Here is a 24,894-nt window from a genome sequence, read left to right as displayed (position 1 = left end):
TCCCCGAAAGGCAGTGACTATGTCAGCGGGAAAAGCTCTCCCACCAACATAGCACTATCTACGCTGGCACATAGGTCGATATAACTACGTTGGTCAGGGGGGTGGATTATTCACACCCCTGAAACACGTAGTTATACCAAAGTAATTTTGGAGTGTAGACCCGGGTTCAGAGAGGGAAGCAGAGTTCTTCAGAAAGGAAGGGAAGAGTTTGAATCGAGCAGTCACAGGCCTCTCTCTAGACTCACCCAGCAGCATGAACTCACAGAGATGTAGCAAATGTGAGAGGCCCTTTTCAAGATCAGAACTGTAAGGCTGTTGCCATCTTTCCTGCCCCTGTTTTTAAGCAGGACAGGTACCAGGAACAACTGGATGCAAAGACATAGGCACCAAACTTCTACTGCAGTGGTCACTGCCCCCTACTTCTGAAACCAATCTGATAACTTCCTGCAACCTCATTCACACCCTGCTATTGTTTGCTCTGCATGACGTTAATTTGTTGACTGACAGTTCTAGGTTCCACATTTAATCAATGGAGCTAACTGATCTCACCACTTAGTGCCTTTAGTGCCTATCTGTTCTGCTTAATCAATTGATTGATTCTTTCCACTCAACTGTCATTTAATTGCTACCACACTTACTTGTCTTGCCCAGCTGTTTTGCTCCTAATTAATTGCCTAAGGCATTGATTATTGCCTATTTGTTCTGTTCTTACCTAGCTGATTTCATTGTTTCCTGATTACCTTGCTAATTCACCATATAACTTGCTAGTACATTTATCATCTATGACATAGATGATAAATGTACTAGCAAGTTATATGGTGAATTAGCAAGGTGAATTAGCAAGGTATAGATTCTATGTAATCTCTTTTGGATTAATTAACTCGTTTGATTACAGCCTTTTAGACCACATTTGCGGATGTGTACCCTAAGAATGGTATCCCTTTACCTACCCCAGCCTCCTACCTCCTACTTTGTTGTGTCATTGTCTTCCTCTCTACTTCTCCATCATCCATCTTCCCTTCCTTTTAACACTTATTATCCCAGAACACGTGCCCACATGGGGAGTTGTATTGACATAACTACAGCTGCATAATTATATATATATAGTCGCAGTAGCAGGACAAATGTTTTCACTGGCACTGTTTGCATATCATAGCTAGGCTGGCACTGGATACGTGGCCCCAGGAGATAGCTTCCAAAGTGGAGAACATACTATTGACCCAGTAACACAATTACACACAGACGAGTAAGGACATAGATTGCCTCTAGATTGCTAAACATGTCTGCTATGGGAAGATCAGTTTACAAAGGGACAAAGTCCAATTCTTAATTTATGTTGCATCCACTAGTCAGGAAGCAGAGACCACTGGGACGCAGCAGGCAGCAAGATAACACAAATCATGGGAGAGGAGAATTCTGATGAGGAAGATAGATAAGATTTATGAGCAACAAAAATTAATGTAAAGGAAGAGGAACAAACATGGATTAGAGAATTTGGTTGCAATTTCCAAGGCAGTACAGAGGATTTACCCATGAATTTTAATAGAATACATGTAGCTAAACCCTCTGTACTTCTTTGAAAAAAGTCAACTCTTATTCCAAAGCAGCAACCCGGAAGACTCAGGGCTAGTCTACACTGGCAACGCTAAAGTGCTGCTGCAGCAGTGCTTTAACATGGCTTGTGTGGTCCCGGCAGAGCGCTAGGAGCCCTAAAGAAACAACCTCTATGAGGTGCGTAGCTCTCAGCGCTGGAACACTGTCTACACTGGCGCTTTACAGTGCTGAAACTTGCTGCACTCAGGGGGGTGTTTTTTCACACCCCTGAGCGAGAAAGTTGCAGGGCTGTAAGGTACCAGTGTAGACAAGCCTTCATTCTCTGAGAGCAGATAACTGAACTTCAATCCCATAGAGCAAGGAGACAGAATGAAGAGGTGAGCAGGTAGTGAACTGGCCTGTTCTGGAGTATGAAACTGTGTTTTTTGTCCTATTTGGGTGGTTTCAACCCGTACCCCTTTCACTAGATTGTAATAAGCTCTTCCTGATTAACCCAGCTAAGTAGTGATGGCTTCAAAACATTTACTGGATGGATAGCTGGGGTGCTGTGACCATTGCTTATTTCACCACTCTCTCACTATTTAATTGTACTCCCCTTGTCTGCCCATTGTAATTTCTTGTTGTCTGTTGTCAAGTCAAATTTATTAATAGCAACTTAGCCGTAAGCCAATGCACCAAAACCAAAACATATTACAATAAAACTTAAAAGTAAATCCAGGATTTTAAAATATTACAATACATATAAGTACAAATTTAAAAGAACATAAATCAATTAAAACATATAATCACCATGCCATTTGTCTTTTCCTGATTTTAGCTGCTGGCCATGCAAATAGGGCAACCACTCGGATCACAGATATACTGTTAGTCCCTAATAAATATTCTGTTCTCTGACAGATTGTAGAAAAAGGCATCCAGGACAAAAAAAGCATGGAAAGCCATTCTGACCTTCAGGGGCAATACAAATTACAGTATAATAAATAATAGGGTAGGCCTTCCGCCTGCCCAGTGTTGCATGGACAGAGGTGGTTACGTTTCTCAGTGCCAGTATATCAGCCTTCTGATTTAAGATGTCTGCATAGACTGAAAACTGAGAGCTGTTAAGGCCCTCCTTAACTTGTTATTAGACAAACTTTCTAGATATCCATGAGTCTTTTTAATAAGGGAGAACCAAGGTGACATAGTTGTAATGGAAACAAGAGCCTTGTTTAGTTGCTTATTAATATCCTCTAATCTCAACTTGATTAGGGATTTCACATATTTAAACAAATCTAATCCTTTTGAATTCTAGGAAGCCTAGAGAATGCAAAGAATTTTGAATATACTGTACTCTCATCAAGGAAATGTACATGACAAAGCCCAACTGAGCTGTTACTCTAAGCACAGCCTTGGCAAACATTGTGTGTACATACAACGAATGCAAAGCCAAAAGTTAATATGTTTCAAAGTGGTAGCCGCGTTACTCTGTATCAGCAAAAAGAACAAGTAGTTTTTGTGGCACCTTAGAGACTAACAAATGTATTTGGGCATATGCTTTCATGGGCTAAAACCCACTTCATCAGATGCATGTAGTGGAAAATACAGTAGGAAGATACATACCGAAAACATGAAAAAATGGGGGTTGCCATACCAACCCTAACGAGACTAATCAATTAAGGTGGGCTACTATCAGCAGGAGAAAAAAAAACTTTTGAAGTGATAATCAGGATGGTCCATTTCAAACAGTTGACAAGAAGGTGTGAGTAACAGTAGGGGGAAAATAGCATAGTTTGTGTAATGATCCATCCACTCCCAGTCTTTATTCAAGCCTAATTTAATAGTGTCCAGTTTGCAAATTTATTTCAGTTCTACAGTTTCTTGTTGGAGTCTGTTTTTGAAGTTGTTTTTGTTGAAGAATTGTGACTTTTAGGTCTGTAACTGAGTGTCCAGGGAGGTTGAAGTGTTCTCCGACTGGTTTTTGAATGTTACAATTCTTGACATCTGATTTGTGTCCATTTATTCTTTTGCATAGAGACTGTCTGGTTGCAGATGAATGAGCCCTTGATGGTGTGGCTGATGTGATTAGGTCCTATGATGGTGTCCCTTGAATAGATATGTGGACAGAGTTGGCAATGGGCTTTGTTGCAAGGATAAATTCCTCGATTAGTGTTTTTGTTGTGTTGTGCTTGGTTGCTGGTGAGGATTTGCTTCAGGTTGGGGGGCTGTCTGTAGGCGAGGACTGGCTTGTCTCCCAAGATCTGTGAGAGTGAGGGATCGTCCTTCAGGATAGGTTGTAGATCCTTGATGATGCACTGAAGAAGTTTTAGTTGAGGGTTGAAGGTGATGGCTAGTGGCGTTCTGTTACGTTCTTTGTTGGGCCTGTCCTGTAGTAGATGACTTCTGAGTACTCTTCTGGCTCTGTCAATCTGTTTCTTCACTTCACCAGGTGGGTATTGTAGTTTTAGGAACACTTGATAGAGATGTTGTAGGTGTTTGTCTCCATCTGAGGGATTGGAGCAAATGCGGTTGTATCTTAGAGCTTGGCTGTAGAGAATGGATCATGTGATGTGGTCTGGATGAAAGCTGGAGGCATGTAGTAAGAATAGCGGTCAGTAGGTTTCTGGTATAGGGTGGTGTTTATGTGACAATCACTTACTAGCAGTGTAGTATCCAGGAAGTGGATCTCTTGTGTGGACTGGTCCAGACTGAGGTTGATGGTGGGATGGAAATTGTTGAAATCATGGTGGAATTCCTCAAGGGCTTCTTTTCCATGGGTCCAGATGATGAAGATGTCATCAATGTAGCACAAGTAGAGTAGGGGCGTTAGGGGACGAGAGCTGAGGAAGCATTGTTCTAGTCTGCCATAAAAATGTTAGTATACTGTGGGGCCATGCGGGTACCCATAGCAGTGCCACTGACTTGAAGGTATAAATTGTCCCCACATGTGAAATAGTTGTGGGTGAGGACCAAGTCACAAAGTTCAGCCATTAATTTGCAAACAAGACACCATTAAATTAGGCTTGAATAAAGACTGGGAGTGGATGGGTCTTTACACAAACTAAAAACTATTTCCCCATGCTAATTTTCCCTCTATTGTTACTCACACCTTCTTGTCAACTGTTTGAAATGGGCCATCCTGATTATCACTACAATTTTTTTTTTCTCCTGCTGATAATAGCCCACCTTAATTGAGTAGTCTCGTTAGAATTGGTCTGGCAACCCACATTTTTTCATGTTCTCGGTATACATCTTCCTACTGTATTTTCCACTGCATGCATCTGATGAAGTGGGTTTTAGCCCACAAAGGCTTATGCCCAAATACATTTGTTAGTCTCTAAGGTGCCACAAGTACTCCTCGTTCTTTTTCAAAAAGTTAATGTTAGTATTGCACTTTGGGAAAGAAGAGCAGCTGCAGTTCCATTTGGGACATCAAAAATCACCCTAAGGAATTAATTTTGAAACATTTCTACTCCCGTTTGATCATTCCACCTCCATGTTTCCACACCATACAAAATCTGAGTGCATACCTTAGCCTCACACACTCTTAGGGCTAGCGCAATTAAATTGCTCCCATGAATCCAGGTGAAACATAACACAGCTTGCATTGAATTTGAGGCCTTCTCTTTGGTCACCTGAACATGTTTATCCCACAACCCATTTTATGAGAACCAGACACCCAGAGAAGGGAAAGAATTAACTTGTTCAATATATTGCCCATCAATCCTCCATTTATGCAACCTCCGCCTTTGACTAAAAACTATTACTTTAGTTTTGGAATAATTTATCAAAAGGCTCTCCTGTTGATAGTATAAACCAAACACATTTAATGAATGCTTCAGTCCCACTGATATTTGTGACAATAGAATCCTATCACCTGTATAGAATAAGATAGACAAAGGTAATCCATGATTTGATGGGGGAAAATACTGATTCCCTTTTAATGCCAAAATAACATCAGTAATATAAAAGTTAAAAAAGCTGACAGCCCTGTCAATCCCCCTTTGTTATCAGGATGGAATCAGTTAGTTGCCTATCCAGGCCTATCCTAATCTTGGCCTCTTTTTGCCTGGGAAGAGCTCTTAACAGAATAAATTAACAGGGGATCTATCTCAAATTTGTCCCACAGAAGCTGTCTATCAATAGAATCAAATGCCCATTTAGATCAGCAAAGGCTGAATACAATTTTTCCCCTTTCAGAGATGCAAACATTTGTAGATCAAATAAGAAAGAATAAAACCATAATCTGTAGTGGAGAAGCCATTCTGAAAACCAGCAAATTCTTTTATTTTCTATTTTCTGCCAGATCCTCTAGTCTCCCCAGAAGATATCTCATATAAATTTTAAGAGAGCATTCAATAAGAGGATTGGGTGCTAATTCCCTGGGTCTTTCCTATTCCCTTTTTTATAGAGAGAAATAATAATATTGGTAGCCCACCCTGAGGGAAAAATCCCTGTATTATTTATATTGGAGAAAAGTTTAGCCAAAACAGGGGCCCACCAATCAATATTCTTCTTAAATCATCCCACAGGGATAAAATCCTCCCCTGGTGTTAATTTTTTTAATTGCTTGACAGCCCTAGTAAGGACCCAAAAATTCTGTTGGCCTTTACCCTGTGGTATGGGTACATCCAGTTGGGTTGGTCCTAGATTTTAATACACAGGAGTTAACAGGTAGTCAAAGGACTGAAGAGGAAAGACTCAGAAGATCTAAACATAAACATAAACCTAATTGCATGATTTGTTCTGACAACTTACTAATTGAGTGAACTGATAAGGAACTGACTTGACTAAAGGATGCTTTCCGCATCCCTTATGCAGTTTTTATTAAAACAGTATCATAGACCATCAATGGCCTCAGAAGTAAAGTCCATGATTTGGAATTTAAGAATTATTTAGCACAATTTGATTTATTCTTTTACAAGAAACCTGGCTTACCAAAGATGAATCTTTTCATCTCCCAGGCTAAGAATTTTGTTTTGAAGGTTCTCAAGAAGGGCAGACCAGTCAGTGAACTGGTCCATTTTATTCCAATCAAATTAAATGCTCTAGTTAATGTATTACTTCCAGGTAATCCTTTTTTCAGTCTTACAGTATCATTTCCCCAGATAATATTTTAGTTTCTTTGAATGCTTATTTGCCTTCCTCAGGATCCTGTTATTACAATGCAAATTTATTGGCAGAGCTAGAATCTCTTACTCAGAGACTGATAATTATCCAGTAGCAAATTTTATTCTTTTAGTGAGTTTAATGTGCCATTGGGTGCTGAAGATAAAAATTGATCACATAGTACATTCAAAAAAAGAACAGGAGTAATTGTGGCACCTTAGAGAATAACACATTTATTAACGCTCAAATAAATTTGTTAGTCTCTAAGGTGCCACATTCCTGTTCTTTTTGTGGATACAGACTAACACGGCTGCTACTCTGAAACCTGTCATAGTACATTCAGTGACAGGCTGCTTGCTCTCCCCTCAAGAAATACGAAAGATAATGAATTCAATGGGCTGGAAAGTCTTAGTGATTTTGGACAGACTCATGCTCAGAGTTATTAATAGTAGAGGTGGTGATGACATGCTGGGTCACTTTACCTACACCGCTCAGAGGGTATGTCTACCCTGCAATTAAACACCTGCGGCTCGTCCATGTCAGCTGACTCGAGCTTGCGGGGCTTGGGCTATGGGGCTGCTTAACTATGGTGTAGGCATTTGGGCTTGGGCTTGAGCCTGAACATCTACACCACAATTAAACAGCCCTATAATCCAAGCCCTGCAAGGGCGAGTCAGCTGACACAGGCCAGCTGTGGGTGTTAAAAGTGCAGTGTAGACATGCCCTACAAGGGAAGAAGGTGATTGACTATATTCCAGTCCCAATTTTAAACTGGCCTTGTTTTTCCAATTTTTCAGTTGCTCTTGTATCCAATAGTGACCATCAACCCCTACAGGTTAATGTCTGGCTCCTGGCCCCAACTCATCAGTCGTTCCCTGTTGGGCAGTGTTTCACTTTTAATTTTGAAGTCTTAAATGTAAGGCGAATTAAGTTGAATCCATTGCTTAAATCTAAAAGTAAAGAAAATATTACCTCTAGTTATCTGCTAGGGCTAAAAACCCTCCCAAAACAGTTTTTAGATCTTAGTGATGCAAGTCTATCCCTTCATGTATTTCATGACATTATACCAAAATTACAGGTTGTCTCTTGTGTCTCTTAGCGCTTGTCTACACATGAAAGTTATTCCAGAATGAGACAGGGTGTGAATGTAAAGCGCAACAGCTAGTTCAGAATAACTAAATTTGTGAACACACTTATTCTAGCCAAAGTGGATTAAGCTAATCTGGAAAAAGACTCTTATTCTGAGTAAATTATCCAAGTGCCAAGTTATTCAGGAACAGCTGTTCCTGAGTAGCTATTCTGGAATAACTCCATGTATAGACGAGCTATCATAGGTTTCACCCTCACTCTGAACTTTAGGGTACAGATGTGGGGACCTGCATGAGAACCCCTAATCTTAATTACCAGCTTAGATCTGGCTGCTGCCACCACCCAAATCGTTTAAAACAGCTGTTTATGAGTCATTTGGGAAACTCTGTCTTCTCCCCCCCCGCCCAAATCTCTCCCTCCCAAGTACTGTAACCCTTCCCTGTGTAACCTTGAGAGACTTCTCCGCCAATTTCCTTGTGAACACCGATCCAAACCCCTTGGACTTAAAACAAGGAAAAAATCAATCAGGTTCTTAAAAAGATGATTTTTAATGAAGGAAAAGGGGTAAAAGAAATACCGCTGAGAGATTAGCATGCAAGCTACTCTCACAGACAACAGATTCAAAACACAGAGGATGTTCCCCTGGGTAAAAACCTTAGTTACACAAAAGAAAACACTGGGTACCTCACTCCTTGTTCATCACTCATCTCCACAATGGCTCAAGAAGTCTCCCATTTAGATGCTGTGGAGCTCATACCCATCTTACTTACATCCCCTGGGACAGGCCAAGGTTTTGACAATTGTTTATATAGCTCTGATCGATGTGCTGTCCACAGCATGCTCAGCAAAGACAATGATTTTTAAAAAGTCAGCATATAAACAAACACATCCATCCTTGGGACGGAGGGGACTTCTCTTTCTTTTTGAACTTAATATGGCTTACGGGAAACTCTGCCAACAGTCCTTTTCTTTTTAGGGTGGAATAATTCACTCTCATTTCTCCCCACCCCAGCTTCTATGATAGGAAACCATAATCCCCTCTGACTTCTTAATTTGAAGGGAATCCTTGATAGAGTGACCTTTTCCTCCTCCTGTTTATCAAGGGCTTGCGTAACTTTGTCAACAAATGCGGTCAGTTTCCCATGAAATCTGCCTGTCATCCAACTGAGGCAGAGGAGAGGAGACAAGACATGGACACACTAAAAGGAAGAAACATCTGTCTTGAACTTTTTGGAGTTTTTAGCTTTTTTGCAGGATTTTCTGGGCTTGGAAAGTTTAGAAAGGGCAAGTGCTTCAAAACACATGATGCTACAGCCCTGCTTTGCATTCTCCATCTGACAAGAGCTCCACAGGCCAAGTGGGAAGAAAGGCTGCAGGAGAAAGGCCTGAGAAATAAGATGTAGAAAGCAGAAAGTCTCAGTGGCTTAGTTCTCAAAGGAGCGTGAGGCAGGGAGCTGAAGTCACATCTGTGTCACAATGCGGATGTGCAAAGCTGTCTCTGATGAGATAATGAGCAGGATATATTCTGTGATGGGTGTTCTGTGCAGATGAATACACCATAAATAAAAAGCTGTATTTGAAATACAGCATGAAATAATACAGCACAACTATTAAAATCCTATTGGGGGGGGGGCGCTTAGCCGCACCTCTGCATAGGAGCCAGAGAGGGGACATGTTGCTGCTTCTGGGAGCTGTTTTAGGTACCCGCTGCCAGGAGCCTTCACCCCTGACGCCCCCTGTGCCCCAACCCCTGCCCCAGCCCCGATCCCCCTCCCCCACTTCGAACCCATCTGTCCCAGCTTGGAGCAACCTCCTGCACTCCAAACCCCTCATCCTCAGCCCCCACCCCAGAGCCTGCAACCTCAGCTCTCACCCGCCCTGCACCCCAACTCCCTGCCTCAGTCCAACCTCCTGCACACTGAACTCCTCATTTCTGGCCCCACCCCAGAGCCCTCACCCCCTCCCACACCCCAGCTCCCAATTTCGTGAGCATTCATGGCCCATCATACAATTTCCATACCCATATAAGGCCCTCGGGCCAAAAAGTTTGCCCACCCCTGCTCTAGAAATGACACCTCAAGATGCTGCTACATAAAGGTCCCAAGACCGTGAGGTAGAGTTTTCATGTTCATAGCCAAAGATGTGGCTCTATTCTTCCATAAATACCGTAAGAAAAGCTGCCACTCACCATTAATCACTCTGCTGTTGGTGCTATTCCTACCTCAATCCTTGCAGTGAAGGAGAGACTGCACAATAAGAGAGCTGAATTGGGCCCTCAGTCATGTACTCAATACATTTTCACTCTCTGTTGTGTAGCACACATGCCAGGCAGACTTACCTGGGAATTAACAAGGCGAACTGTTGTCTTTTCTCCTACATCATTCTGAAACCCTATGGTAGGAGCCCCATTAAATCTCAAAACTGCATCGTGGGCGTCTGAAAGCAGTAAAGAGGGAAGAGTTATTAAAAGTTAACCAATGGCTATTATGTGTGAGTTGGGGAAAACCATGTAACTCGGGTATGTTAAAAATATGTCAGGTATATAATCAATGCAGAATTTTCCTCATAATAGCTGTTTGTTAGCGATACAGAGCTGGATTCATCAGAAGTATTAAAAAGGTTGATTCTTTTCATGCTGGCATTTAAATGATTACTGTGTGTGCTGTTTTCTCTGTCTCCTAATTTGGTTTAAATGAAACTAACCATTTCCAGCTGTATGTATTTTATTGTAAACACTCAGCACACATGTAGAGAGCACAATTGACATCCAAGAAACCTGCTCAGTACAGGTCCCCAAAACATGCTTGGGTAAATAATTCTCCTTGTGATTTGTTACAAACCAGTGACTGGGAAATAATGAAGAGGAATGTCCTTTATTTCTCAGGGCCTGAAAAACCTGATGCTCAATAGCCTGTGGACTGAGCCTAGTGGCTAGGGTGAAAAATAACTATGCTACCTCACTGCTCAACATGACACCTCCTGCACTTTAAAGGAATACAACAGCTGTGTAATGTTTATAGGTACTTTGCCAAATGTAACTTACTGTACTCTTAGTAGTGTTATACTTTCCCTTCATGGCTTCACTCTCTTTTCTTTCCTATAACAGATGACAGCATAGCTTTTCCTGAGTTTTGTTTCTGTGTCTTCCTTCATATTCTCTCCTCCCTATTATTGGCTAAGCAGCAGTTCTGCAGAAAAGGACCTGGGGATTACAGTGGATGAGAAGCTGGATATGAGTCAGCAGCATGCTTTCATTACCAAGAAAGCCAATGGCATATTGGGCTGTATTAGTAGGAGCATTGCCAGCAGATCAAGGGAAGTGATTATTCCCCTCTATTTGGCACTGGTGATGCCACATCTGGAGTATTGCGTCCAGTTTTGTCTCTCCACTACAGAAGGGCTGTGGACAAATTGGAGAGAGTCCAGTGGAGGGCAATAAAAATTATTAGGGGGTTGGGGCACATGATTTACAGGAGAGGCTGAGGGAACTGGGATTATTTAGTCTGCAGAAGAGAAAAGTGAGGGGGGATTTGATAGCAGCCTTCAACTACCTGAAGTGGGGTTCCAAAGAGGATGGAGCTAGGCTGTTCTCAGTGGTGGCAGATGACAGAACAAGGAGCAATGGTCTCAAGTTGCAGTGGGGGAGGTCTAGGTTGGATATTAGGAAACATTATTTCACTAGGAGGGTGGTGAAGCACTGGAATGGGTTACCTAGAGAAGTGGTGGAATCTCCATCCTTAGAGGTTTTTAAGGCCCAGCTTGACAAAGCCTTGGCTGGGATGATTTAGTTGGAGACTGGTCCTGCTTTGAGCAGGAGATTGGACTAGATGACCTCCTGAGGTCTCTTCCAACTCTAATATTCTATGATTCTATGATCACTATTATTATGTATTTGGATTGCAGTAGTGCTTAAGAGCCCCAACTCCAGCAAGGCTGAGCTAGGCCAGAGGTTCTGCTGTTACAGAGAATGGATACGTTAAATAATGAATAATAAAATAAATAATAATACCACCTAAACTCTTCTATAGATTTTTTCATCAGTAGATCTAAAAGCACTTTAAAAAGGAAAACTGTGTCATTACTCCTATTTTACAGATGGGAAACTGAGGCACAGAGCAGCAAAGTGACATGCCCAAAGTAACCTGGCAGGCCAATATTAGAGCCAGGAATAGAAATCAGGGCTCCTGAGTGATAGGCCAGTGATCTACCCACTAGGAAACACTGCCTCCTCCTCTCCTCCTTCCTTCTCCAGAGCCAAAGTGCTTGTCTATATGGGAAAGTTTTATCAGTTATACTGGTATAATCCTATCAGTACAGTTAAACTGATACAGTGATACCAGCGTAACTACCCCATATGGATAAACATTCCCATTTAAGAGTGGCTTTCCACCCCACACCACCAGTTTAGCTTAAACTCCTTCCAAAGTGACATAAGTTAAACCAAACAAAGGCACTCAAATGGAAATCTGAGTGTTCACCTGGGGAGTTATATCAGTATCACTATAGTGCTTCCTGCAGCTGCCATGGCCATCTCCTGTTCCTAGCCTGCCCTACCCTCTCTCTTTAGGGGACTCCGGCTCCCTAGAGGTCCCCAGAGTGGAGACTGCAGCTGCTTCGTACCACTGTAACCCTTCCCTTGCAGTGGGAATTCTACCACAGGGGATCTCCATCATATTGTATGGGTGCAGAAATCAGCATGGATCTTGCACTAATCCTGGCCCACACTTAGTTCAATTAAACCAATTGTGTTTTCAAGTGTTAAAGATTAATGTACACATTTGAAATGTGTACTAAGGGTACACACTAAGGGTACCAACTTATTCTCTCTGCTCTCCACCACACACACCTGCAATCAATAAGAATCTTAACTGAATATTTCACGTTGGTGCAAGTGTCTTTGTGAATTCTCAGATTAATTTTAAATGGAGAAAGTCCTATGGATAAATCAAGTGCGATGGTGGATTGTTCCAACCTCAGAGTTACAAAACCAGATGATATCATTTTATCCTAACAGAGTAACACTAACCTATCTCTGGTCCCAGATGCGAGGACTTCAGAGATCCTGCTGAGGACACGACAGCGCATTGACGGAAGTGGCCGACTTCTTGGCTGAGGTTTTTTCTTGGTAGATACAGCTGCCATTCAGAGGTATTGAATGGACCGTCTGACCCATGGATCATTGTCACATTCACTCTGTCCCGGAGCTGGCACAGCAGTTTCTCTGGACTGAGTTTGGCCGTATTCCTTTGCCCTTTGTAAGTCACATTGTACTTGTTCATGGACAGGTAATTGTTTTTGACCTTTTGCAGCCTGGGTATGAGATTCTTTGATGAACTGTCCTCATTCCAGACATTCACAGAGAGCAATGATTTCTTGGACTTTGCCACTGCATTGTTTCCTGGAGGGGTTGAAGAGATGATGCCATTTACTTTATCCAGTTTGACCAGCAAAGCAGCAGATAACTGGCCCTTCTCATTGACAGCTTTGCTTGAAAGAAGACGGGATGTAAGTACATCTCCTTTTCCCAGAGCTCTGGGATTCTGAAAACTTTTGCTTTCTGTTTTGAAGGGAATGTAGTAGCCTTTTCTTGTTTCCCTCCACAAACAAACAGTCAGAACCACAAACAATAACAAGATTCCACACATCAATTTTTTAAATAGATTGATGTGAACCATAATGTATGGTGCATCAGGATGAGGTGATTAACGATACTGGGCCTGAAAAAGAGGGCAAGAAACAACTAATCAAAAGAAGCAGTGGGGGAACTAGAAATTTTTTCCAGACTTCTCATCCATCTAAAAGGCCTGATCTAAAGCCACTAGCATCAATGGAAAGACTTTACTGGGCTTGGATGAGGTCCTAAATTCAATATCAACCCAGGCCCATGCTCCTTATTTGGTTATATGGGCGACCTCCCTCAGCCCCAATTCTATATTTTTCCTTCTCCAGAGTGTATGGGTGCAGAACTTTCATGCCAGTTTGGGTGAAAATCCCCACTTTGCTATTTTTTTAATAGATATTTAATGTCTGAAACAACATCACCAGGTCAAGGCTCCCTGCCTGAATCTGTCCCTGGTTCTTGCCTGTGGTCTGAAACTACTGTTTCAGTAACAAAGCTTGTTTAAAGGACACTGTGGAAAATGCAAATTTTATAAACATCATGTGAGTTTCAAAATAGCTACACTGAAACCTTAGTGAGCTCATAGGAAACTTCTGCAAATCTGTAAGTGACTGACTGCACTCCCAACGTGTAATGTCATTAAACAGCTGTCTGGAGCCAATGAGTCTACATTAGTGTTTTGTTTTTTTAATTGTTTTATTCTCAAAATGCTCTTGGTTTGATATTAATTTAGGGTACAATACAGAATATCTGGGGGAAGCGAAGAAGCTTTCTGCAGCACAACGCTCCAACAAATGCAGAACACCGCACCTACAGCAGAAAATAATTTCAGCAGCTGCATGGAGGAGATGGAGAGTTTGTTGTTTAGGGGAAAGACTGCTAGAGTGTTGTGATGCAGAGGCAGAAAATCAAGAGCAGGAAAGCACAGAGGTCAGTTCATTATTCAATCTCTGTTCAAAGCCCAGGGGAACACAATGGGACAGGTGTAAACGAAGATATGCTGGCAGTCTAAAAGTAGCTGTGGCATTTACAGCAGTGCATCGTGTCTGGACAGGAGGGCTTCTCCTATCACATTAATCTATCCACCTCCCCAAGAGGTGATAGCAAAGTTGATGGAAGAATTTGTCCATCGACCTAATGCTGTCTACACTAGGGTTAGGTCAGCTTAAGTATGTCACTCAGGGGTGTAGGTTTTTCACACCTCTGAGCGACATAGGCAGGTCAAATTAACTTTTTAGTGTACACCTGCCCTCAGGATATGAGAGCGGCAAAGAGAGGGCAGATGCTCGAGTAGTATGATGGGGCCAAGAACAGGGAATTGGAACTGCTGTGCAGAGGAGCTGGACACTGGCTCCCCGCACCCTACATGTTTGTATCTGACTATCTGTCTCCCAGGGTGAGGAGAGTAGTTTGGCCACCTTGCAATCCAACACAGGGGAATGGTTTCCCACTCCAGAAGTGCACAGGAGTTGGTGGGGAACTAGCAATCATAGGCACAGTACCTGTTATTTGGGATCGGTGCTGGAAGTAATTTTTCTGGCCCAGAGCCATAGGCAGAGCTTCTGTTCTTTGGGATGTGTTAATTTAATTGTTCAGGGTTTATTTTTAGCAATTTTTGAGTTCTATGTAAATGTCCAAAATCAGGTGGAGTTCAGGGTTTACTGTAATTAGTTTTGTATACATCATAATGAGCTATATTACTTATTACAGTAGTATATATTATAATGAATACTCTCTTCTTAATGCACTTTAACATAGTATTGTTTGAAACAGTACTACAATAAAGCACACTAGAGAACCTTTAGTGCACACCAGCAAGGTACAGGGTATAGGGTACAGGCTCCATCTACGCTAGTGTGAATAGGTTCAGCACCTGAAATACAGGCAATCGAATTTTGACCTCTTGGAGCCAGTCTTATACTTCTGACTGAACAAACCCAGTATCCTCAAGTTCCAGCCATTCATTCATAAGCACAGATGTCTGACCATATAAAGTACCCTTTGTCTTCTATTTCTATCATCCCCATCCATGAACTCTCAGAGAAAGAAATAGAGCCACTTAAAAGGCAGGTGATGGTACAGACTGAGCCATGAAAAACTAGGGCCCAAATATGCAAACATTTCCTTGTGTTTGTTTTAGGGCTGGTCTACCTTTCAGAGTTAGGTGGCTTAACTACATCCTTTAGGGTTTTCACACCCTGTGCAATGTAATTAAGATGACTTAAGCGCTGGTGTAGACATCACTAGGTCAATGGAAGAATTCTTCTGCAGGCCTAGCTACCGCCTCTTGGAGAGGTGGAGTTTACTACAGTGACCAGGGGCGGCTCTAGCAATTGCGCCGCCCCAAGCAGGGTGGCGCGCCGCGGGGGGCACTCTCGTGGTCGCCAGTCCCGCGGCTCAAGTGGACCTCCTGCAGACGTGCCTGTGGAGGGTCCGCTGCTCCCGCGGCTCCGGTGGAGCATCTGCAGGCGTGCCTGCGGGAGGTCCACCCGAGCCGCGGGACCAGCGGACCCTCCGCAGGCATGCCTGCAGCAGGTTCACCGGAGCCGCCAGATGACCGGACCCTTCGCAGGCACGCCTGCGGAAGGTCCACCAGAGCCGCCTGCCGCCCTCCCGGCGGCATGCCGCCCCAAGCGCGCGCCTGGCACGCTGGGGTCTAGAGCCGGCCCTGACAGTGACAGAAGAATCCCTTCTGTTACTCTAGTAAGTGTCTACACTACACTGCTGCAGCTCTGCTGCTATAGCATTTCTAGTGTAGACATAGCCCCAGCAACAGGAGCAGTCCCATTGAAGTCAGCAGGCCTCATGTGAGTGAAGACTACTCAAGTTCATATAGAGCTGATCCTGGGATCCACTAAAATCAACAGGAACTTAACACTTAACCACTGTCTAGCACTCTACATCCTCAAAGCACTGTCCAAATGTTGACCGACTAAAGGATTGTTATCCCAATAAAGACAATGAAATCTATTATTAGACTTCAACACAAAGTCTCCTCTGTAGCATTTGAACTGCTAATGTATTTGTTACCTGTTGTTGTCTAATACTTGAGTTAGAGCAACCGCTGCTCATTTTTAAGTATCTGCAGGTTATCAGAGGGTGAGAAGCTGTGTTCTCTTACAATTCCAACATGTCAGTGATGAGCAGATTTCTAATAAAGGTCACAAGCCACCTGCAAAAAAAGAGAACTTTATTAGAGAAATACCAAATGGCACAGGGCACCAACAAGGATTTTCTTAGGTATGTGTTGGAGTCTTGCAGAGAGAATTCTGATAGCCAGACCTGGCTACCGCCAGCAGCAAAAAAATGTTAATCAAGTAAAACCCTTCCAAGAGCTCAAACGTCTATTGAAATGAGCAGGAATTGTTCAAACTTTGCCTGTGACAAAGCAAAACATCTTTCTCGGCTTAAAAAAAACCTAGAGAGTCTCACACCAAAATTTAGAGCCACCTAGCAGTTTGCATGTTCTGTCTGCAGCCTGGCTAGCAACAATATTACAGTGCCCCCTGGTGTTATTTTAATCCCTTAGAGAGCAGTATGTTTTTGGCAAATTTAAAGTGAATACCTGATGTTATTTTTAGAATCATCTAGTTAAACAGCGTCTTTGTGAGTTTCTCCTGAGTCTTAGATGCTCTGTCTTCTGACTAGTCACTTTTTGCTCTGCAAATATCTTACCATAGGTTCTGCAAAATAAAGTGTTCTTCTTGTCTTATTCCTTCAGCACAAAAGCCACACCACCAAACACACATGAAGAGTTTTATCTGCTGGACAGGCTTAGTATTGCTTTTCACAATAGCACTACAGTATTTTGCATTCAAGTATCATCCAGAGGCCCCATTAGACGAGGGGCCCATGGCACTGAGTGCTACGCAAACACTAGCCTAAAATAGATTATTTCCTGTTTTCAAAAAGGATTTGGAGGAAGGAAACCATTATAAGTCAAGTGATGGAAGGAGATGCAGTGAGAGAGAGGGGGAGACTTTACCAACCATTATGACCCTGCAAAAAGTTACACACATGCTTAACTTTACGTTAACACTGAAGTCAGCAAAACTATGCACATGAATGAGGTACACTTGTAATTGTTTGCAGGATAGGAGTCTAAATTATTAAAACTTCTTTTAGTGTCAACAGTCAGATAACATCAAAAGAGAGGGCAAATAGGCAGATTTATAACACACATGCATTCCACAGAATCAGTTGTTAAAATTCAAACATGTCCCCACTTTAATTAAGGAAATTTTAATCACAAGTGTTTGTTATAATGTGCTTCAATAGGACATAATTGGATTTGCCTTTATTGACAGTTGTACATTAAACTAGGGTTTTTTTTATAAATTAGTTGCTTGAAAGAGTTAATGGAAGTTGTGTCAGCACTTCCTCCGCGCTATTCTCAGAAGTTTACATCAACAGTACATGGGTGCTCTGGAAGGGAACTTTGCATTCAATATATCAGCTTTACCCCTCACCTCCCACCCCTTTTTTATTTGCCAAACTTTAAAAGCAAGAGTTTTGCTTTTGCTCTTTGTAAACATTCAACTAACATCTGTAACAAGCTGTGTCAGATATCTGTGAGGAGTCTTAATTTCAAAAAGTGACCACAAAGTGCACCCAATTTCCTACTTATGGCCCAGATCCTCAGCCGCTGTAAATCAGGATAGCTGTGTAAAGACAATGAACAGCATACACCATCTGAAGATCTAGTCCCAAATGTATAAATCCTGCATTTTCATTTACAATTAAGCATAGGCATTAATTTTAAACATTCTGAATTTAATTGGTTTGCATTAGCGTTACTGAAATAAAGAAATGTGTGTTTAATGCAGAATCAATTCCAAGATGCAGGATTGGGAAATGAGTTCAATTAATAGCTACAGTACATGCTAATAGCAACTAGTGGAAGAAAATAAAAGATCATTTGTCCAATAGTACTAGTCTATGTCTGCAGACTAGACACAGTTTTCCAAAAGAGGAACTTGAGATTCCTGTCTCTATTCTTATCCAGCCAGAAACCTGCTTTCAAACATACATACATACAGGAAATTGAGAAAGAAAAGTGGAGAGACTTGCCAAGCATCACCTAAATAATCGAGGCTCAAGAATACCTGACTTTCAGTCATGTGCTCAGTCTAATAGGCCATGCTATGTCTCCTTCTCATAACACAAGAACTAAGGGTCACCAAATGAAATTAATAAGCAGCAGCTTTAAAACAAACTAAAGGAATTATTTCTTTACACAACACACAGTCAACTTGTGGAACTCTTTGCCAAAGGATGTTGTGAAGGCCAAGACTATAACATGGTTCAAAAAAGAACCATGCTCTGAAGTGTCCCTACCTTCTGTTTGGGAATGAGTGACAGGGGATGGATCAATTGATGATTACCTGTTCTATTCATTCCCTCTGAAGCACCTGGCATTGGTCATTGTTGGAAAACAGGATACTGGGCTAGATGGACTATTGGTCTGAACCCGCATGGCCATTCTTATGTTCTTATTTACAAGCCTAGGAAGTGCCTTCATGACCACAGTATCTGGAATGTATGTGTTCAAAACAAAGAGATAAGGGGCACATCATGGTACCAGAAAAACAAGCCAGAAAGATTATTGGATAAATCTAGCTTCAGATGGTCCATACAGTACTTTATTACTTTTAAACTGGTTGGGTATAAAAAGGATAGCTTTAAGGGTATAACTTTGAAACAAGCCTTCTTCCTAAGGTGAATTCAACAACACTGCATGAGATTGCTCTCTGGAAATTGGTATTCTACTGAACCCATTTTTTCCTGTACTGTACTATTATTGCCTTTTAGCAGGCAGTCTGACTGACATTGGTTATTACTTTGCAAAAAATGAAACAAACTGGGGTCAAGCAATTGACTATACGATTTACCAACAAGTGTCATGGCAACAGCCAAAGTAACTGCCATGTCACACACTCTTAACACAATGCATTAATGTAAAGAAAAGATGGAACAGTAGCTGCATCAATATGTCCCTGGTAAACAGTCACAGGCATGTCCCTTCAGAACTACTACACTGAAAGGAGGAACCCAGTTCTCTTCTCACAACAGTTTTACACAAAGTATACCTTAGCTAGGGGCCTTACATTGTTCCTTAAATCGAATATTCAGCCAGACTATCACTGGTGATCTTATCATACCACTGCAGCTTTTGGTAACCACATGATTGCCAGCCATGTAGTGACATTCCTTGGTAAACATTCTTCGGAATTCATTGGTCATCCATTCTTATAATATGCCCATGTCAAGAAAGTTGGAAACTGAACCAGTGCTGGTGGAGGCAATTACTGGTTTCTACTTCAAATATCTTCATTGTTGACCTTGGCCTGCCACTTAATATGGAGCAGCTGACAGACTATGGGAATCAGAAACAGGGCCGCCCGGGGCGGGGGTGGGGGGGAAAGCAAGTGGGGCAATTTGCCCCAGACCTTGGGCCCTGCAAGGGCCCCCACGAGAGTTTTCCAGGGCCCCTGGAGCGGGGTCCTTCACTCGCTCCAGGGGCCCCGGAAAACTCTTGCAGGGCCCGGGCCCCCGGAGCTTCTTCCGCTCCGGGTCTTTGGCGGCAATTCGGCAGCGGGGGGTCCTTCCGCCCTGGGACCCGCCGCTGAAGTGCCAGGTCTTTGACGGCAATTCGGTGGCAGGGGCCCCCCACCGCCGAAGACCCTGCACTCTGCAACACGGTATGGGGAGGAGGTGACCAGCTCTCTGTGGAGAAAGAAGTAGTTCGGGGCTATTTAGGAAAGCTGGACGAGCACAAGTCCATGGGGCCGGATGCGCTGCATCCGAGGGTGCTAAAGGAGTTGGCCGATGAGATTGCAGAGCCATTGGCCATTATCTTTGAAAACTCATGGTGATCGGGGGAGGTCCCGGATGACTGGAAAAAAGCTAATGTAGTGCCCATCTTTAAAAAAGGGAAGAAGGAAGATCCAGGGAACTACAGGCCAGTCAGTCTCACCTCAGTCCCTGGAAAAATCATGGAACAGGTCCTCAAGGAATCAATCCTGAACCACTTAAAGGAGGGGAAAGTGATCAGGAACAGTCAGCATGGATTCACCAAGGGCAAGTCATGCCTGACTAACCTAATTGCCTTCTATGACGAGATAACCGGCGCTGTGGATGAGGGGAAAGCAGTGGATGTACTATTTCTGGACTTTAGCAAAGCTTTTGATACAGTCTCCCACAGTATTCTTGCCAGCAAGTTAAAGAAGTCTGGGTTGGATGAATGGACGGTAAGGTGGATAGAAAACTGGCTAGATGGTCGGGCTCAACGGGTAGTGATCAATGGTTCCATGTCTAGTTGGCAGCCGGTATCAAGTGGAGTGCCCCAAGGGTCGGTGCTGGGGCCGGTTTTGTTCAATATCTTCATTAACGATCTGGAGGATGGTGTGGACTGCACCCTTAGCAAGTTTGCAGATGACACTAAACTGGGAGGAGTGGTTGATATGCTGGAGGGTAGGGATAGGATACAGAGGGACCTAGACAAATTAGAGGATTGGGCCAAAAGAAATATGATGAGGTTCAACAAGGACAAGTGCAGAGTCCTGCACTTAGGACGGAAGAATCCCATGCACTGCTACAGACTAGGGACCGAATGGCTGGGCAGCAGTTCTGCAGAAAAGGACCTAGGGGTTACGGTGGACGAAAAGCTGAATATGAGTCAACAGTGGGCCCTTGTTGCCAAGAAGGCTAATGGCATTTTGAGTTGTATAAGTAGGGGCATTTCCAGCAGATCAAGGGATGTGATCATTCCCCTCTACTCAGCACTGGCGAGGCCTCATTTGGAGTACTGTGTCCAGTTTTGGGCCCCACACTACAAGAAGGATGTGGATAAATTGGAGAGAGTCCAGCGGAGGGCAACAAAAATGATTAGGGGGCTGGAGCACATGACTTATGAGGAGAGGCTGAGGGAACTGGGATTGTTTAGTCTGCAGAAGAGAAGAATGAGGGGAGATTTGATAGCTGCTTTCAACTACCTGAAAGGGGGTTCCAAAGACGATGGATCTAGACTGTTCTCAGTGGTAGAAGATGACAGAACAAGGAGTAATGGTCTCAAGTTGCAGAGGGGGAGGTTTAGGTTGGATATTAGGAAAAACTTTTTCACTAGTAGGGTGGTGAAGAACTGGAATGGGTTACCTTGGGAGGTAGTGGAATCTCCTTCCTTAGAGGTTTTTAAGGTCAGGCTTGACAAAGCCCTGGCTGGGATGATTTAGTTGGGTTTGGTCCTGCTTTGAGCAGGGGGTTGGACTAGATGACCTCCTGAGGTCCCTTCCAACCCTGAGATTCTATGATTCTATGACCCCAGGCCTCCTGAATCCTCTGGGCAGCCCTTATCAGAAACAACGAACTGGTGTTCTTCAGCCTTCCTCGGTGACCATGTTTCACTGCCATACAATTGAGTAGGCATAAGTGTGGTTCTATAGATCCACAGCTTTGTAGCAAACTTGATGTGACAACATTTCCAGAAATGCCACTGAAAGACCCAAAACATGGCAGCAGCTACTGCTATACAAGCGGCCATATATTTTGAGGATCCTCCAGAACAGTCTATAAATCTTTCTAAGCATTTGACATCAGCCACCTGCACAATATCCCACCTGGACAGGTTAAACATGGCTGTAACCAGGAGCTCAAGTCTGCTTGGTGGTAATGGTCAGGTTTTATCCAGACTAATAAGCTGTGCTACTTCTTGCCCAACTACTTAGGTGCTTGAAGTTAAACACATGCTCAAGTCTTTTTCAGGATTGGAGACTAGTTGAGAAGAGAATCAGGTCCATGGTTTCCAAAGGATAGCTAGTTCCTTCTTTACAACCACTTCAGGTTCAAAGGAACACATGAAGTCAATGGAGCTAAGTTGATATACACTAGCTGAAGATTTGGCCCAAAGTGAGCTGTGTTTTCATTTGGCCTCTCTAACTGTACAAACTCTATTTGTAGATACATCTATTTGTGTAAGCAAAAACCTCCACTTGCACATACAAACTGATGTCCCCAGAGAGACTGAAAATAAAATTAGGAAAGACTAATGCAAGTTTGATGCAAAGTGTGCAAATAGCCTACAGTTACACCATCCCAGGCTGTGATTTTATCAGATCTCAAAAACTAATCAGATTCAGGCCTACTAAGTACTTGTACAACAAAACAAAACAAAAACTCTCAGATACAGCAGGACTGGGCATTGGTAATTCAATAAGGGATGTTCTTTCCTCCCAATCAGCTCTGAACCAATGCCCATAGATTTTGTGAGGGACATTGTGCTACTCACACTTCTGTCTTACAGATGAGGCATAAAACAGAGGTCCTAACTGGTTGTGATCATTAGTGATCCCATGGCATTTTTCACAAAACTGGTGTTTGTTAGCCTCAGCACACTGGCAAACTACCCACTTGGGTAGTCATGCTTTGCTTTTGTTTTAATACCACCATCTCTTTGCCAAACTCAAATTCAATCCACCTCAAATTCCGCATGCTGCTTGTACTCCCATAGGAGATTTTTTTTTCTGCCTTGTTTAAAAGCCACTTTGTAATGGAAGGCAGTACACAAACATTAAATAATATTCTATCGCCCCTCAGCGCCTGTCCAATTATGAGGTGTTATCAATAAATCTTGTGCCAATTGTCATTAATCTGCACACGACAACAATATTTCCATATTTCAGTATCCAGACTTTTACAGATCATTCGTGTGGAAGCTTTCAGGGTTGATTTAAGAGTTGTTATTCTTGCCTTATACGAACTGGGAGAAAAATCTAATTCCCTCTGTTTCAGCTAAAATAATGAAATGGAACAATAGAAATTGACACAAAAGTCAACTTGATGAACACTACTTTGATGCTAGGTATGGATCTGTTCAGAAAACTTGAGCCAGATTATGTCTTTCGATGCATGCACACATGCAGAGTGGATTTGATTTAAATCAAATTGATTTAAATTGCTAGTCAGGAAGAATTGATTTTATCATGGATTTCTACATAAAAGTAATAACAATAACAACAGATATACCTATCTCCTAGAACTGGAAGGGACCTTGAAATATCATTGAGTCCAGCTCCCTGCCTTCACTAGCAGTGACCAAGTACTGATTTTTGCCCCAGATCCCTAAATTGCCTCCTCAAGGATTGAGCTCACAACCCTGGGTTTAAAAGGCCAATGCTTAAACCACTAAGCTATCTCTCCCCATTGTCATTGACTGTTATAACCTTAATACATATTCTTCACAACTCAGAGATAGATATAGCTTTCATTTTTAGACAGTACACACTATACATTTTTAAGTGATTTATTTTGAAAACTTTTCAGATTAGTTTTACAGCTATATCAGAAAATGAATGATTGTTTGGTTATTTCATTTACCAAAGGTAATTGAAGCAGATATTTATGAAGTCACTGGGAGGTGAATTATCTCCAGTTCAACAGGTTAATCATTAATATTTGGAGGACTGTCTTGCCATGCTGTATTAGGAGGAGAACATCACTAGACAGATATTTAAGTAGTTTTATTTAGCTAAAACAACAACGTTATGTATTCTGGATTTTTTTCTTCAATAGCAAACATATAATATTTTAACAAAACAAGCATATGAATTTTTGAATTTAGTTAAACATTCAAGTTTTTTCAAATCAGGTTTGTTTTTGTTAAAATTGCTTTTAACTAAAATAGTTAAATGAAATATTTAAAAAAAATAAAAATAAATTGACAGCCAGGTCAACACGAGAAACTTAAAATATTGGCTTCTGCAAGTCAGTATCTTCACCTTCATTTTCCTGTTTATTCATAATCCAGAAAAGAAAAACAAGCTTTCCTGCTTTTTCAGGTCCCAAACGATTTCTCAATTTGGATTGAGTTAGTCCAAAGGAAGAAAATATTCTTTCTACACCGGCAGAAGAAGCTACTGCTGTTAAAAGTGAGATTATCACTTCAACAGTCTCTGAATCCAAGTGCTTAAGTGACTTCCACCAGTTCACTGGTGTGACTTTCTTTAAAACATCATCAGCAAACATGTATTTCTTGAATGTGGTCCAGCTTCTAAATATAATTATAGCCGAAAGCTACAAACTGAAAAAGCTTAACATAACCACTGAAACTATAACCGAAGTTGTTAAAATGATTAGGGAGGTTGCAGAGACATTTGACCCGGTGGCCTTGCTGGTAGGCCTGTCAAACGAGGTGGCAGCCAATATTGGCCAATCGCTGTGTAGCAAGGTTCGTAAAATGGATTATAAAACTTTTTACATGCCAGCTCCTGATCCTAAAGGCTCAAAAAAAATATTGATTAAGATGTATTGTAAAATAAAAAAAAAAGTTTGTATAACCGTTTTCTATATTACTTTGCTTATGCATTAAATACATGTGTATAATAGTACTCAATACCAGTGTAGGTGTGATGATGCGGTTCTGGCGGGACCCAACTGAGAGTGCCAATTCAGGATAAATTGCTTAAACAGGGCAGTTACAGCCCAATGCTGGGGTTCTTCCACCTCTAAGGCAAACCAAACCTGCCAGACAAAGAGGACTTTGGTCTCACCTC

At 42.2% G+C, this 24,894-nt stretch overlaps 1 protein-coding gene across 7 annotated transcripts in view; it reads right to left on the bottom strand.

Moving 5' to 3' along the window:
• The window catches only part of ST6GAL1 (ST6 beta-galactoside alpha-2,6-sialyltransferase 1), a 102,089-nt gene that overhangs the window by 18,408 nt on the left and 58,787 nt on the right, over positions 1–24,894 (bottom strand). For 5 of the 7 annotated variants that reach the window (XM_045031286.1, XM_045031284.1, XM_045031283.1 and 2 more), the window contains 3 exons: positions 16,379–16,520; positions 12,755–13,445; positions 10,067–10,164 (listed from right to left, as the gene is read on the bottom strand). In XM_045031286.1, coding sequence (XP_044887221.1) covers positions 10,067–10,164; positions 12,755–13,403 — 747 coding nt within the window. In that variant the 5' untranslated portion in view covers positions 13,404–13,445; positions 16,379–16,520. The remainder of the gene's footprint in view (positions 1–10,066; positions 10,165–12,754; positions 13,446–16,378; positions 16,521–24,894) is intronic. The other 2 variants (XM_045031288.1, XM_045031290.1) reach the window with 1 other exon arrangement.

This window comes from Mauremys mutica, chromosome 9 (genome assembly GCF_020497125.1).
Source record: "Mauremys mutica isolate MM-2020 ecotype Southern chromosome 9, ASM2049712v1, whole genome shotgun sequence".
NCBI lineage: Eukaryota > Metazoa > Chordata > Testudines > Geoemydidae > Mauremys > Mauremys mutica.
Note: the sequence above shows the minus strand (reverse complement) of the source record. Positions and strands in the feature narration are given on the sequence as shown.